Genomic DNA, 17,823 nt, shown 5'->3' with positions numbered 1-17,823 from the left:
GATTTAACATAGCTTTTATTTATGTCATCAGTTTATTTCAATTGATGTTTTTTATCCTCTTGACAGGTGATGATGGTCAGAATCTGAACCAGCGATTAAAAGGCCTGGAGAATCTCACAGATTAACCTATACAAAATCTGGATTCACATTCAGCATCTACCTGCTGAACTGGGTCAGACAGGCTCCTGGAAAAGGACTGGAGTGGATCGCTTTTGTATACACAGGCAGTTCTCATCTCTATTACTCCCAGTCAGTCCAGGGGAGATTCACCATCTCCAGAGATGACTCCAGCAGTAAAGTCTATCTGCAAATGAACAGTCTGAAGACCGAGGACACAGTAGTGTATTACTGTCACCGACAGACACAGTGAGAGACGATAATATGACATACAAAAACTACTTCCTCTATTTACAATCACCACTGGGATCATATAGTTGACTCAGTATTACTTTTCAGTCATACTGCTGATAAGTACACAAGTACCACAAACTAATGCATGAAGATCATGCAAAAATCAACATTTTGGTAGCATTTAAAAATAAAAAGCTTCCACAAGTTTCTTTCATTAAAATGACAGAATGACTGTGGTGGTTGGGGTCGGCTGGCTGTGAGTTTTCTGTTTTGTTCACTATTCTCTATTTTGTTTGTCGGTTGGTTTCGCCTCCTCTGTGTTTTTCTGTTGGCCTGCCTCTCTCTGTGCCTACTCTACTCTCCCCCTCCCACTGCTGCTGCCAGCTGATTGAGCGCCCCTGGTTACCATCCCATCATCACCTTCTCCCGCTGCACACACCTGCCTCTCATCTGCAATCAAGACCTGTATTTCTACCCCGGCTCAACAGACCATCTCCACTTGATCATTGCTCCAGTCACCCTGGTGAAACTCTATGCTAACACACTCTTTCTGAAGCTCATGTTATTTTCTGATCTGCTGCCTAAACGCTCACTCACTCTCTGTGTCTCTTTCCGCAGTTACCATCTCCATCTCTGGCCGTTGTCTCCAGTCAGCTGGCTTCACCTCACGGACCCCCTCCCCCGGCACCCTGCTCCAGCTTCTCCTCGCCTCCTCTGCTCTCCAGTCCCAGTGTCTCCCTCTTGGCTTCTCTGCTACGGCTTCCCCGCGTTCCCCTGTGTATCCAGCCCCAGTACCTCTCCCGTGGCTCCCCGGTCGCAACTTGAGGAGGCCTACACTTCAATGATGCGCCTTCGGACCTGGAAATTAAACCCTCTCATGTAATGTGGCTTAAACAAACGTCAACGTTAAACGCTGATGCGTCTCTGCTGATGAGTTTCAATTCAGTTCAATTCTATTTTATTTATAGTATCAAATCATAACAAGAGTTATCTCGAGACACTTTACAGAGTAGGTCTAGACCACACTCTATAATTTACAAAGCCCCAACAATTCCAACAATTCCAGTAATTCCCTCAAGAACAAGCAGTGCGACAGTGGCGAGGAAAAACTCCCTCTTGGGAAGAAACCTCGGACAGACCCAGGCTCTTGGTAGGTGGTGTCTGACGGGCCGGTTGGGGATATGATGAACAGTGGCGATAATAGTCAAATTGATAATGGAACAGTGACTTCAAATGGTAGTCGTAGTAGTTCATGTAATATGAGGGCGCTGCAGAGCGTTACAGGATGTAGCGTGGCCCAGCAGAGCATGGATGGACGTAGCAGGATGCAGCAGGGTTCAGCAGGACGCAGCATGACATTGCAGGGCACCGCTGAGCTCAGCAGGGAGTGCAGCAGGACCACGGCGACAGCTGCAACCAGGATCTTGGTGCCAACGTCCTCCAAGGAAATATGCTGGGTGAAAAAACATAAGGACTCCGGGGAGTAAACTCCCCAGAAGCTAGGATTAGTAACAAGCATTTCTGGGACGGGATGCACACAAATGGTAATAGAAAGGAAAAGGAGAGAGCAGCTCAGTGTGTCAAAGGAAGGAAGGAAGTCCCCCGGCAGTCTAAAACTATAACAGCGTAACTAAGAGAGACAGGTCATAAGGAGAGGTAGCCTGTTCGGGCTTTGAACTCTCCCCTGCCGGATCGGGCTGTGCTGGCCTGCCTCCCTCTACTACTACTAAGAGTAGCAAGATGGCGCCCGTGTTGGCAAGCCGTCCGCCTCGCTCCTTTGCTGTTGACTCTGTTTTGCTTTTACTATTTTTCGCTTTCCGATATGTATCCGCTCTGCTGGCATATGATCGCCAAACCCTCCTCGACCTCAGGGTTTGGTCAGAGACCCTGCTGCCATCTGATCGCCTAGTGTTCAACCAACTAACACCGGTGCTGGCGGATATTCCCGATCACCTGCGCCGTATGCCTACAGTCTATCCTCGGTGGGGCCGCGACCAAAAGTCTCGCTCAAACGGATCAAATGGATCTTATGGATCTGAACACCGACGATGGCTATCATGCCCACCACCCCTGAGAAAGCGTTCTAGAAGACGTGGGAAACGTGCCGGTATGATTGCCCGACTAAAAGCTCATTTGAGGAACTTTTCCTTGGCTGAATCGCGCCCCGGACTTTCTCCCGCTGCCCGGTTTGTATGCAACCGATGGATCCGTCCTGTTTTCCCGGAGCCATCGCCTATGCTTGCTCCAATGAATGGACACACTACCTTAACGCAACTTAAAGCTGGAAAATCGCTGAGAAGGATTACTTACATCCAGCCTCTCCACGCCGGCCCCGTCTCGCCTGTCTGGTCGGCTGCCCTTCCTGTCGCATCGCGGATATGTCATCAGAGTGCAGCCATCATGGAAAGAAATATCACCGGGAACATCGTGAGACTACGGCATGCTGCGTATGATAGAAGGCGTGGAGTGGATCTCAGCCTACTCCGCCCCATCCAGAGGTCTACTGACCATAAATCTCACATTAAGACTGAACTTTTTAATGTCCAGTCCCTGTCAAATAAATCTAGTCTGATACATGATCATATTCTTGAGAAAGATATTGACATGATGTGCCTCACTGAGACCTGGCACAAACCTGAGGTTTTTTCATCATTAAATGAAGCCTGTCCTCCTGGATATAGTTACCTGCACAGGGCGCGCTGCACTGGTCGAGGTGTTGGCCTGGCGGTAATTTACCGCGACACTTTCAAGCTTTCTCCTCTGTCTCTACCTGATGTATCCTCTTTTGAATATCTGGCTTTTAAATCAAAACCCCTCTCCAAGATAAATGCAGTACTGATCTACCGGCAGCCCAAACCTCATCCATCCTTTATCACAGAGATTCATGACCTTTTCACCTCTTTCTGCTCTTTATCTTCCAATAATATTATACTTGGCGACATGAACATTCATATTGAAAATTCCTCCTCCCCGTTAACAGCTGATTTTTTAAATGTATTGGACTGTCTTAACCTCATACAGCATGTTGATACTCCTACTCACACCAGGGGGCGCACTTTAGATCTGGTTATTTCTGACTCTCCTTCCGTAAAAAATCTGTTGGTATATGACCTGGGCGTTTCCGATCACAGCATCATCTCCATGGACGTCTCCTGCCCGTCCCCCCTTCCTAAGTCAAAACGTCATATCCATTTTCGCAATATAAAAAACATCAACCCTGCCATTTTGTACTCTGATATCAAACTACTGGCCTCGGTCAACCATCCATCAGTCAATAAATCAGTTGAGCACTACAATTTTTCTCTTCACTGCCTCCTGGATACACATGCCCCCCTCAAAACAAGAACCGTGTCTTTCTCTCGTTCTGCCCCCTGGTTCACGGATGAACTGCGCAAGATGAAGGCTGGTGGCCGTGCTATTGAGAGGCGTATCAAATCATCAGGCCTGGTGGTACACAAGCTGGCCTATAAACATCACCAGAAAGCCTATGCAGCGGCTCTAAAACAAGCTAGGTCCATCTACTACTCCAACATTATCAATAACAGTCCTGGAAATTCCAAACAGCTTTTTTCCACCATAAATCAACTCTTAAATCCCAAAAATCAAACTCACTTCGAACCCACAGCAGAACAATGCAACAGTTTTCTTCTATTTTTCAAATATAAGATCAACTCCATACGGTCTCAGCTTTCTGGTTCCCCAGATCCGTCTCTACCATCTGTCTGCTCACAACCTCCTCTTTTCAGCTCTTTCAAGACAGTCACACAGAACAAAGTCGAGGGTCTCATCAAAAAGATGAAGCCTTCCACCTCTCCCCTGGACCCTCTCCCTACAGCACTCATCAAATCAAACCTGTCGGCCATTAGTCCTCTTATTACACAAATTATAAACCAGTCGTTAAACTCTGGTTTTGTTCCACCCCCACTTAAAACTGCCGTTATCAAACCTCTCCTGAAGAACCACAACCTTGACCCAGAATGCCTCTCTAACTATCGGCCTATCTCACATCTTCCATTCTTGTCCAAGGTGCTTGAAAAAACTGTTGCTGCACAGCTACAGGAACATCTACAACGTCATTCATTGTTTGAAACATTCCAATCTGGTTTTCGACCTGCCCATAGTACAGAGACAGCACTGTTGAGGGTTATCAATGACCTTCTTATCTCTGCAGATTCTGGATCCCCTTCTGTGCTCATCCTACTCGACCTTTCAGCCGCTTTTGATACCGTCGATCACCATATTCTCTTAAGCCGCCTCCACACTGACATTGGTCTCCGTCACTCCGCACTGGACTGGTTCATCTCATACCTCGCTGACAGGACAGAGTATGTCAGCTTGGGATCTACCAGGTCCCGAACAGCCCCTGTCACTTGTGGTGTTCCCCAAGGATCTATAGTGGGACCCCTGCTTTTTATTCTATACATGTTGCCACTGGGTCGTGTCATCAGCCGACACGGCATCTCCTTTCATTGTTACGCTGATGACACTCAGTTATACCTGCGAACCGATTCATGCTCCACCCCGGTCCCTTCAGCATCATCGGCTCCCTCGTCATCAGCCGTTTCCTCTTCACCATCAGCTCTTGTCCTCTCTAACTGCCTGGAGGAGATTAGGGCTTGGATGAGTCAAAATTTCCTCCAGTTGAACACTTCTAAAACTGAAGCCATACAAATTGGCACCCCTCATCAGGTCCAGTCATCACTAATAACCACTATCTCTTTCTCTGGTCAAGACATCCCCCTCTCAACTACTGTCACCAACCTTGGTGTGAAGCTGGACCCACAACTGACCTTTGCAAACCATATCAAACATCTGTACAAAACCTGCTTTTTTCATATCAAAAACATTTCTAAACTTCGCCCATTCCTAAGTTTTTCTGACGCTGAAAAACTCGTCCACGCATTAATCTCCTCCAGGCTTGATTACTGTAACAGCCTGCTTATCGGTATACCAAATAAAAACCTTCAGAAACTCCAATTCATTCAGAACTGTGCTGCCCGAACTCTGATGAAAGCTCGCAAATACGACCACATCACTCCCATTCTTCAGAACCTTCATTGGCTACCCATAACCTCAAGAATTCAATACAAGATTGCCCTCATCACCCACCATTACATCTACAACAACGCCCCGCAATACCTCAAAGACCTCATTATCCCTCACGCATCTACCCGTAACCTCCGGTCCCAAAGTACAAACCTCCTCTATCAGCCCCGCTCAAGACTCCGCACCATGGGAGATCGAGCCTTCTCCATCGCTGCTCCTCGCATTTGGAATTCCCTCCCTGAACATCTGAGAAAACCCCAGTCTGTGGACACCTTTAAAAAAGAGCTTAAAACTGTTTTGTTCAGGCAGGCATTCTTAAGTTGTCCTTAGGCTTTGCAGATATTATTTTTTTGCACTAAACTGCTCTTTTAGCTGTTTTTATGCGTATTTTACATATGTATTTTTCTTTTTTTTGTAATGCGTTTTAATGTGGTTTCTGTAGCACTTTGAGATTCTTTTATGAAAAGTGCTTTACAAATAAAATGGATTATTATTATTATTATACTTTTGTTATATATTATTAATCTAACAATTATGAAGAGAAGCAGGTGGGCCAGTTAGGTGGACACTGCAACTCCTCACTCCCTAACTATAAGCTTCATCAAATAGGAGAGTTTTAAGTTCATTTTGAATGAGGTGACAGTTTCTGCCCCCCGAACCCAGATTGGGAGCTGGTTCCATAAGAGAGGAGCCTGATAACTAAAGGCTCTTGGTCCCATTCTACTTTTAGAGACTCTAGGTACCACAAGTAACTCTGCATTCTGGGAGCACAGTGCTCTAGTGGGACAATAAGGTATTAGGAGCTCTTCTATATATGATGGTGCTTGACCATTTAGAGCTTTGTAGGTCAGGAGAAGGATTTTAAATTCAATCCTGTATTTTACAGGAAGCCAATGCAGAGAAGCTAATACAGGAGAAATATGATCTCTTTTCTTAGTTCTTGTGAGAACACGTGCTGCAGCATTCTGGATCAGCTGGAGAGTCTTAAGAGACTTATTTGAGCAACCTGACAGTAGGGAATTACAATAGTCCAGCCTGGAAGTAACAAATGCATGGACTAGTTTTTTCAGCATTGTTTTTGTATCACCAGTGACCTGAGCTGAGACACACCCACCAAACCTGCCGGTTTGTGTTTGTGTCAATTGTGCTATGCCTATGAGGTTGTTGGGCTGACAGTGTGGCTTGTGTGTGTTGGTGTTGATGTTGATATTGATCAACTGTTTTTGTTTATATGCTTGATTATTTCTTTTAACATTGATAGTCAATTTTATTTGTACTGGACTAAACTTATATGTACTTTTATAATCCTGTTATCTTTGTAGGTGTGACATCGTACAATCTGTCCAGGGACAGCAGATGTAAAGTAGCCTTTTGGCTAATTCTGGCACACTGTACATTTTCTTTATGTATTATTAGTGTGCATTGTCCCTGTTAAATAAACCTAAAATAAATAAATAAACGAGAGAAAACATCTCAAACATAGACTTAATACTGTCTGTCTGTCTGTCTCGTTTTTTATTTGCAGTGTATTTGGTTGTGATGTGTGTATTTGCAGAGCATTTGCTGAATGCTGCACGTGTTGTCAAATTAATGAAGTGGTTTTTCTTAATTTGCTATTTGCATGTTTTCTTAAGTTGCAGGGCGTTTGTCCCGGCCATGTCTTGCATAAATAAAGTCTCAGAAGTGAATTTAGTAATTAAATAGACCCCTGGAGATCTGCATGACCTAGCTAGATTCAGAAGACTAACTTGACCTCAGGTCAGTGGTGTAGCCACAGCAAATGTTGGGGCATGACAAAGACTAGGAGTTGAGGAGTTGACGTCAACTTTTAGCTTTGTTGAGATTTGCCCGTTTTCAGCAGCAGTTTCAAATTGTGAGATTTGCAGAGGAAAGGGGTGTCAATGAGATTTTGAGGTTCTATGTATGTCCTATTTACACTCCAAACTGTCGTTTTTCAACTATGACAAGGTAAAATCGGTTTTGCATTCTATCACCCCTTTAACTAAATTGAAAACAAAATAACACAAGGGAAAAGAAAAAACGTAATCAACCAAATTGATGTAGGGAGCCAAACCCCTCCGCTACATTCACCCGTTCAAAACAATAGCTCATATGAAACAGGTGGCTCACACATTGGCCCAGTAGCCATGAAGACAAGACAGGCGTACAGCAATCAATTAAAATTGCTACAATACTCAGAATTGTAATTTTTAAGGCATTTAATTTCTAGGCAAAACAGCAGCCAGTGGGTGGCCGCTATGCGGCTATTACGATCTCCAGCTGTACCAGCCCGGTTCCTATTATTTATAGAAAATAATAGTTAATAACACAAAATAATACTGAAGAATAAATCCTACACCATTTAGCCTACATACCGATCAAGCAGCGTTTACGTCAACCCGAAGGAGGCAGCTCCCACAGGGCAAACCGCACAGCAAACTCGATGATATCCACTTTATTTGAAGGTGATCTACAAGCGTTCAATACATAGTAAAATAATGGCAGCTGATAACAGTGGAATGAGTGCAGAAACAGTAAAGCCACTAACGTTACTGACCTCAATCAAGCCGCTTCCTTCAGAATCAGCTGCCCTGCCATCTCTCTCTCTCGCTCTCTCTCTCTCTCTCTAAATATATTCCAGTGTCCATCTGCTGAATGAGTTGAAGGATATAAGGGTACAATAGGAACCGTACAATAGCATTAACAGTGACACTGAAATTTAATTCTGTGGGGACTGATATTGTTTTTAATACTATAGAGATAGCATGCTATATTAATGGCAAAGAATAGAGAACTTCGGATAGCTAACTAGGTTAGTTCTTTTATTTCATTCATTCACTCTAGCTAGACTATTGTTTACGATAGCCAACTAAAATCTCCCTTTATCTTTACCTCAAGTAAACATAGCTAAAGTTAAGCAAGTAAAAGTCATTACATATTCACTCTGTGTCACTCACTGTGTGTGCTGTAGCAAGTTCAGACCAAAGATTTGCGACGAGATGAATCCTGCAGCTACTTGCAACGCAACGTTCTGAAAGCTGCCAGTTTACACCAATGAGACGAGACGAGACGGTGTATCATCTTCATAGCCATCGACTCTTTGTACTTCTGTCTAACTTTCGACTTTCCGTCTTTTTGTAGCTGGATATATTATTTGTTGTTTCTAAATATGAATGTGGATAATGTTAGCGATAGTAAGATGATTGCTAGAGTGGCATTTCGAGTGAGAAATCGGCGAAAACATTTTATTTCTCTGATTTACTGCTTTGTTTTAATGCCGCCAGGTGCTCTCTCTCTTCATTCACTCTACCTCGCTCGTCAACATACCGTTACATGCATGCGGGCGCTCGTTGAGCCTCCGTCTCTGCCTTTTCCACCAGCTGACAGTTCGTGAAATATAAACATATTATTATTTGGGGGAGCTTAGGAAAATTTTGGGGTAGCTTCAGCACCCCTAAAATAGGCCTAATGACATCCCTGGCTCACATTATCTAATTGGAGTAAGTACCGTAAACTTAGTTTGTTAAGAAGTTCTATTTACTTAAAAGGTATTGTTGAGTTACGGTTAATTAAAACGATTGAACAAGAAACTAAATATTGAGTTTAGTTAACATTAAATAATGAGTTTTTATACTTAAAATGATTCAGTTATGTTAATTTAATACTTTAGAGTTGCATATAAATATATTTGAGTTGGCTTAATTAGTACTTTAATTTAACAATGCAAGTTTATATTACTCCACATATTTAAGCTCTAAAAACCTCAGACTTTTTAGTTAATGAACTCAAAAAAAAATTGTGGCAACTGATTGCCTGAATTTTTTTGAGTATTGCTTACTTATTCAGGTTTACAGTGTACATAAGGATGAAATGCCATTTGTTTTGTTTTCAATAAAAAATCTGAAGCTAATAAAAAACACTGAGCTGTAATGTAAAAATTAAGTAAATTATAATCCTCTAAACATCAGTTACAACTATACATCTTCTGCTTTTCATTCACTATCATGTTGGTGCTTGAGAGTATCCCAGCATGCAATGGTGGAAGGAAGGGAAACAGGGAAAAAGCACAGAGCTTCAATAACAAACAAATCTTATTGGATGTCACAAGTGAGTTATCTTCTTGAATGTTAAAAGTAGCTACCATTCCTGTTTTAAAACTCTGGAGGGCAGACAAGGACTGACTTTAACACTTATCCCAGTGATGTCCATATACAGGAACAAAAGACAGCGAAGTAAAGCAGTAAATGTTATATTTAATTGTTTTCAGCCCCTAATGCTCCAGATATCAGGGACGTGCACAGATATGGGCTATTGTTGCCCGGGCAATGGCCCTTTTGCCCTGATTGGATTAGCTGCCCCTCTGGCGAAAAAGCCTAAATAAACTTTTCTTTCTTTCTTTCTTTTTTCTTCTTTTTTTGTTGTTGTGGCTGCATTAATACGATAATACACCCATCATTTCTTAAGTTAAATCAAATTAAATTTGCTATATCATTCAATCTTGCCCTCAGCAATGCCCTCTGACCCCAGTCACGTGACTTTGTTTATATTCTCACACATGGAGCACGGCAAGCCCTTCTGCCTTCACGTGAGTTTTTAAAGTCATGGAGATTATGACAAATGCCCTGTGAATAGTAACCAAAAAATCCACTTGAGCTTTGAATAAAGTGCAGCTTCAGCTTGTAACTTTTGCATCATGTTGCGCAGCATTGCCTTATATTAACGTAAAATGCTACGTTATCAACCAAAGCTAATGACACAACATATGTAGCAGCAGCAGGCTAACATAGCTACGTTACGTCCGTTACATTAGTGTGCGTTCTGTAGAGAAGAGAGAGGCTCAATGATGGGATGGTTTGGGCTCTTGAATCATGCTAGGTTATACGTTGTTTACAGTCAATATGTTCCGTAAGTTTTCAACCAACAATAAGATGTGACGTTAGTGAAAGTCGCCTTACTTTGTTATTAGATCATAAATTAATGTCCCAATTGGTTAATGTAATAAACTTTGCATTTCAAAAAAATGTATAGCCTAATGTTAGTTTTGTGTGCTTAAGTATGGCCCTTCACAACAAAGACGACTGAAGGAGAGAGAGAGGAAGAGGTCGAAGAAGCAGCTAAAAGATCTGCAACTTTGCAGAGCTGGACTAAAACTGTCAGCAGACCAGCTGTGAGAGAAGCTGTGTTGCCTTTTTTCCCTGCCATATATTGATGTTCTCCTAATGATAATCTGCTACCAACTTTTCTGCCATATGACCGTCACAATGCTACGTCCAGGTGTGTGTGGCCAGACTGGGCACCACTGATCCACTGATTGTAGCTTATCGTTTAAATATAATCAATCAGATGACATTGTGCTTATATTATTGTTGTGGTAATGTTGATACCCAAGTTACTCATTATTAAACAGCATTTAAAAATGTGCAAACTAATATGGACACTTCCTGGTCAGTAAACATTCATTCTAGTTTCACCAAAGAAGATGTTAGATTTAGTCCAGTCCAGATGTTTCCGCCCTGTGAGGAGGAATCGATGCAAAACTCAGATATCTTCCACCTCTACTTATCTGAGTGCAGAGAGGAGGACAGAGAACAGTGGACACACAATTTAACATGATGGACAGTACTGCTGCTTTTAACTATCTGCTGGGCAGGTGAAGACTTTTACCACCTTTCTTTTGAGGCTAATTTAGTTGTAAAAATATGTATATATCTTGGTATGTTGTTTGGCTCTGTTCTGATCAAACTGCTTTTCTCTCCAGGTGTTTGCAGCCAGACTCTGACTGAGTCTGAACCAGTGGTAAAGCGCCCTGGAGAATCCCACAAACTGATCTGTACATGTGCAGGAATAGCAGATAGCAATGCTGATATCAGCTGGATCAGACAAGCTGAAGGAAAAGGACTTGAGTGGGTTGCCTACATTTCTGCTGGAAGTGGAGGCAATAAAGCTTATTCAACATCGGTGCAGAATCGCATCACCATATCCAGAGACAATGACGTGGACCAGCTGTATCTGCGGATGAACAGCCTGACGACTGAAGACTCTGCTGTTTATTATTGTGCTCGAGAGCCACAGTGATACAGGAAGCCATGGAGCTGTACACAAACCACTGCAGATGTCACTGTGACAGTCACTGACTTATAGTTAGGGAGTGAGGAGTTGCAGCGTTCGCCTGTCACAAAGCCACAAGTGGGGAAGTGACAAGTCTGTGGGTGAATGGGGTTTTTGGATGTTTCTCTTTCTTTTTCTCTCTCTCTCTCTCCTCTGCTCGTCTTGTTTTTCCCTCACAGTGCAGTGTGTGGGCCGGCCTCTCCTGGGATGACGCGCAGCTGGAGGCAATTCCTAATTACTCACCTGTTTCCCGTGGCTCATCAGTGCACTGTTCGGTGCCGGATTGTTAAGTAATGTCATGGATCGCCTGTGTTTTTTCGTTGTGTTCTGGACCTGCCTGTTGACGCCACACTTCAGCTTCCACTTATGCCATTCGTGCCACGTCACCCCTGCCTGTGTCCACTGCCTGCTCTGTTGCCTGAGAGGAGTTTTTTGTTGTTTTTTCCACTTTTCAAACAAGCTGTTACAAATCTCCAAACTGTCTGTTTTGTCTGCTTTTGCGTTCAAGTCGCAAAAGACCTGACAGCTTCTCTTCGTAGTCGTCAGATTCATCTACCAGATAATCAATAATATAATAAAAGTAGAGAGAGGCAGGCCAGTACAGCCCGATCCAGTTGGGGAGAGTTCTAGCCCGACCAGGCTCCTCTCCTTAACCTGTTTCTTTTAATTATGCTGTCATAGTTTTAGACGGGGGACTTCCTTTGACACACTGAGCTTCTCTCTCCTCTCCCTTTTCATTTGTTTCCATTTGTGTGCATCCTTCTACCAGAAATGCTTGTTAATAACCCAACTCTGGTCCTTATGTTTTTTTTTCGCAAAGCTTATTTCCTTGAATTAGGATGGCACCAAGATCTTGGTTGCAGCTTGGTCCATGGTCCTGCTGCATTCCCTGCTACACCCTGCTACGCTCTGTAGTGTCCTGCTGCGTCCTGCTGCGTCCTGCTACATCCACCTATGCTCTGCTGTGCCACGCAACATCCTGTAATGCCCTGCAGTGCCCTGACATGACATGAACTACTACGACTACCATTTGTAATCACTGTTCCATTATCTTTATTATGACTATTATTGCCACTGTTCATCACACCCCCAACCATACACCGTCAGACACCACCTACCAAGAGCCTGGGTCTGCCGAGGTTTCTTCCTAAAGAATTTATTACTAAAATTGTTGGGTCTTTGTAAATTATAGAGTGTGGTCTAGACTTACTCTATCTGTAAAGTGTCTCGAGATAACTCTTGTTATAATTTGACTCTATAAATAAAATTGAATTGAATTGATAGAGAGTGCAAGTTTAAATACCCCATAATTCACATGTGATGCATTTCCCCACACTATGCTTTTGTCACAACTTGCCCTAAACAGAAACAAAAAGTGGAGTTCACACACATCAGGATTATCATCTCTCATATGAGGCTGAGCTGTAAGAACAATAACAAAAAAAATATTTAAGTCTTTCCTGATCCCTCACTACTGATGGCTTGCCAAAAGGTCCAAATAATAAAAAATAATTCATCAGTGCTTTGATGTTAAAATTTGTATTCATCAATTTTACAACAGCGTTCATTTCATTTCACCACATGACAATCATTAAATAATCTATTGTTTTTTTTCATTTAACTGTGTTGTGTTCTGGGCTCTTCAAGTCCCGTAACAAGCTGTACGTTTACAAGCTCCCTGTAGTTCTCAAATATCTTACAAAACATTTTAATATTTTTTACAGCAAACATTTAGAACCAATATACCTTTTTTTTTCTTTACTATTATAGATTATTCAGTGCCACAGTTCAACACATTTTCATGAACAGTTTTATCCAATATTATGGTCTGAATAAAAGGATGCTGGCCAACTTTTTAAATGTTTTTTTTTAAATGTTAAAATTACAGTTTTTCATATTCAAATACATATATAAGTCATGTCATGGTATATCAATGATAAAACAAAACAAAATTGAATTTAAAACTTTGATCAACTGAAAAAAAAATGTTTAATGGAAAACGCAATCTAACCAACTTTCAACCTTAAATATAGTTATGTTGATTAGAATATTTTCTTTTATTCTTACCCACTGCTGATAATACAGCCCCCCTTCCCTCCAGTGCAGGAAAGAAGTGAAGAATTGTTTGGTTTTTGTATTAGGGTTTATCATAGTGATACATGGGTGGGTGGGTATGCACTGACATATAGATCCATACAAAAACCTAAGAGCAATAATCTAACGCTCTCCCATTCTTGTGATGAAAAAAAAAGCTCAGGACTGAATATTTCCTACTGAAATATGAGGTAACTACTATGTTTATCATTTTTAATGAGAGATTTGTGGTTAAAAGTTAATAAATTAGTAGTTTAAAGTCAGAGTTGGTGCACAGACGTAATTGTCATCTTGCAGTAAATTTTAACTTTAAGAACTGATTAAGAATCAGCACAAAACACATGCTCCCAGGATGACATCAGAGGATAATGCTGATCAGGATGTATGTGTTCTTTAGTCACGTTATGAGGTTTTCACACATTATTTTTGGTATGTCAGGTTTTTGTTCCAGCAGTGAGTGGAGATGCAACACTGTGATGCTTTCGACTACTTGGGCCGTGGGACTGTAGTCACAGTAACAGGTAAGTCACATTTGAACAATATATTATTAGTCAGAAGATTATTTTTTAACTTTATAATGTGACTATTGGTGCTAGAGAAGTTTAAGTTATAGTCCTATATTTAGGTTTATATTGATGTTGGACACACTAGAAAACAGCAGACAGATGTTTTTAATGCAGCTGTTTCTTAGAAAACATTTGAAAAAGTTCTTAATTCAGGTGGTGGTTTGAGTTAATCTTGTAATTGATTCAGCTGGATTGTAATTGGTGTTGATGAATGTTTGCATCTTTTTATTCACATTATTATTCAATACATGTTGTATTACCGTGGATATTAATCACCATACCGTACCTGAATTTCTTAGAGAAAGAGTTACCGTAAATCTGAACATAGGCGAAAATATTTTATTCATGCATTTAATTACTGGGTCAGTATGTGTTTCAATTAAACAACTGAACAAATATGTATTTAAGTACATACTATTACATAGTATGTAGTATCTATTTATAGTTTCATTTGAAACACCAAAGCAACGACTGACTTTTAAAAGACCGTATGCTTCATTTGCATTGTAGGTTCAAATGTTAGTAATCTCTTTTAGTTTTAGAGGAATTTTTTTTCTTCGAGTGATTTTTAATTCTTCCAGACAACTTTTCTAGGTTTTCAGATTTAGCGTTAAACCAAAAGGAGTGAATAATGCTCATCAAAAATCATATTTTATGTTAATAATTTTACTATTCTAAAAGTCTTGATTCCAAAAAACAGTGTAGTGGTTTTTATTTGATATGTTGTATTAACCCACTCAGCTCGTCTGTCTGAACAGATCATGTTTTGCTTTTGAAAAAAAGAAGATAGAATTGTCTTTATCTTTCTTGTGCAAACTGTGAACAGTCATAGTTGCTAGTGTGCATTGTGTTAACATTATTATTTAATCATTATTTATTCCTTTATAAGTTACTATTAAATATATATTTTTAAAAGATTAAGATAAACCAGACACAATGGTAAAGAACTATTAGGTTCCAGTTTGAGAAATGCTCAAATTCTCCAACAATGAGCGGCATTTTAATATTCACAATAATGCTGATTTTTTTAGTCGCAGGTGGTAGTTGTAACGATAACAAAAAGCATTTTAATATTAGACCTGAGTTTTAAAAAGGTATTGAGTTAGTTTACAATTTCATGGTTATATCACCAGTTAAAGTTATTTGTTTCATTATTTGTTTAATATTTATTGATTTAGCTTTGGGTCTCTATATTTCAGTTATGTGGTGGATTTTAAACTTAAAAAATCTCCTATTTGAAAGATTTCAAAACGGTTCCCTTTGGTTCTATGCAAAACAATTAACTGTTGGTTGTGTTGCACACACCTTCCACCCAAAGAGTATACCAGCCATGGCAAAAATGCTTTAAATTGATACATTAAATTTCACAAACAGTGTGGTATTAAACATTAGTGCCATTGTATAAGCTCCGATCCAGCCTGTTTGTCTGTGCGCTGAACACAAAAAAGAAAAAAAATCAATAGGACATTATTTATTATTTATTATTAATTTATGTATTTATGGGGGTGGTGATGGTGTAGTGGATATGACACATGCCTTTGGTGTGGGAGCTCTGGGTTTGATTCCCACTGCGATACATCAACCAGTGTCCCTGAGCAAGACACTTAACCCCTAGTTGCTCCAGAGGCGTGCGACCTCTGACATATATAGCAATTGTAAGTCGCTTTGGATAAAAGCGTCAGCTATATGACGGGTAACCTAACATTTTATTAAAACATTTAATCATTGAAATAATTTTTTTAGGCAGCTGTTCTTGTCCTCAGTTTCATCATGCAATATTGTGCAATATATTTAAAATTAACCTTTAGTATTTTGATCTTCTGTGTTCTTTAATTGACCTTTATTGGTATTTACATGTTTTTTTACTTTTTCACAGATACTACAACTGCACCGACTCTGTTCCCTTTGGTTCAGTGCAAACCTGGGGCTGCAGATACAATCACTGTTGGCTGTCTTGCTCAAGACTTCTACCCAAAGAGTCTTACTTTACAGTGGACCGATGCCAGTGGGAAAAGCCTTGCTACAGCTGTACAATATCCTCCAGCTGAGAAAAACAACAAATATACAGGAGTCAGTTTGCTCACTGTATCAAAATCTGAATGGGATTCATGGAGCTCTTTTACTTGTTCTGTGACTCACCCTGGAACGCCCCCCCCCGTGACACTGTTAAAAAGTATGTGATTTTTTTTATACTTATCATGACTCTCTTATGTCTATGGGTCCACCTGCATCATCTTATTAATCTTGTTTTTATAACAAAATGTTCAATAATAATGTCTTTTTCTCATGTTTACCCTCATCAATCCGGTATTTTACATTCAAAATTCTAAAATGAATAATTAGACTGATGCTTGAAAATGGGTATGTTTATTTCAACTCTTTCTTCCACACCCACAGAGGCCTCATTGCCTGTCAAAATGGAACTGAACCAACCAAGTCCCAAAGAAATCTTTAGCAACAACCAGGCAAAGTTGAAGTGTATCGTTACTGGACTGGACCAGAATGTTGTAGATCAAATTCAAATCACTTGGAATATCGATGGATCCCCTGTGACCAACAACATCACACCAACACAGTCGGGAGTCAGCACAATGACTCTTACCCGCACTGAGTGGTACAAAGTCAACAACGTGGGCTGTTCTGCCACAAAAGACGATATGACACCAGTTATTCAAGATCTGACTTTCCGCAAAGGAGGTATGTTACTGAGTGTCTTTGATGGAGACAGATTAGTAGAACAGTGACCTGTAAGTCTGGGGTGGCCCCAATTTACACACATGTCATAATCGATGTATAGCAAATGTAAAAGCCTAAATATGAAGTATCTCTTTCAGATGGGAGCGAGCCAAAAGTAACAGTCCACATCCTCCCAGATGAGGACATCATCGATGAGGTCACTCTGGTGTGCCTGGTGTCCAATCCGGTGCAGCAAGATTACTACATCGCCTGGTCAGAACATATTGGAACAAACCCCCCCATCTATACTGATGGCATTAACTTCAGCCAAGTGAAGACCCAACAAGGCTACTCAGTTGCAAGTATTTACACCACCACCAAAGACAAGTGGAACAACTCCACCATGTTCTCCTGCCACGTATGGCCTGGTAGAGGCGAAACGCCTATTAAATCCAGAGATGTGTCTAAGGCCATGAGTAGCCCCATTGAATGTGAGAAATAGTAGATTCAGCTTTAAATGTGGCAGTTTGTGCTAATGTGTTGTTCTGTCTCTGTGTGTACTCTCTGCCATGAGAACCTGTCTTTGTGATTGTAAAACGGTCAATTTACTATTGTTTGTCATATTGTGTTTCAATCTGTCTACGTCACATTGTCTAGTGTGCTGACTGTTTCAAATAAATGTTGCATGGAGACACTTTTGTTACACGTTTATGAATGACTTCAATATTTTAAAACAATCTATGTACGAGTAGTTTTCAATAATATCTCACAGTAGTACTGTACACTACACTGCTCCACTGCTCAAGTGGATTAGGATCCACACTTTATATGTGATCAAGGTGAATAATGCTTGATTTCAGTTACTGAGCACAATTCAAGAGAGAAAAATATGTCTTATGTGCTATCTTATTAAAAACCTTTCTCTCTCACACTCACACACACACACACACACACACACACACACACACACACACACACACAC

General features: G+C 40.9%; 1 protein-coding gene across 1 annotated transcript in view; it reads left to right on the top strand.

The window, feature by feature from the left end:
• Window positions 1-17,497, top strand: part of LOC120574579 (immunoglobulin alpha-2 heavy chain-like) — a 41,663-nt gene extending 24,166 nt beyond the window's left edge. Inside the window, exons 4-7 of the mRNA XM_039825001.1 lie at window positions 14,076-14,120; window positions 16,042-16,338; window positions 16,563-16,862; window positions 17,000-17,497. Of these exons, the coding sequence (XP_039680935.1) occupies window positions 14,076-14,120; window positions 16,042-16,338; window positions 16,563-16,862; window positions 17,000-17,343 (986 nt within the window). The 3' untranslated portion in view covers window positions 17,344-17,497. The remainder of the gene's footprint in view (window positions 1-14,075; window positions 14,121-16,041; window positions 16,339-16,562; window positions 16,863-16,999) is intronic.
• The last annotated feature ends 326 nt before the right edge of the window (window positions 17,498-17,823 follow it).

Source organism: Perca fluviatilis, chromosome 15 (genome assembly GCF_010015445.1).
Source record: "Perca fluviatilis chromosome 15, GENO_Pfluv_1.0, whole genome shotgun sequence".
Taxonomy (NCBI): domain Eukaryota; kingdom Metazoa; phylum Chordata; class Actinopteri; order Perciformes; family Percidae; genus Perca; species Perca fluviatilis.
This window is presented reverse-complemented; position numbering and strand designations above follow the sequence as displayed.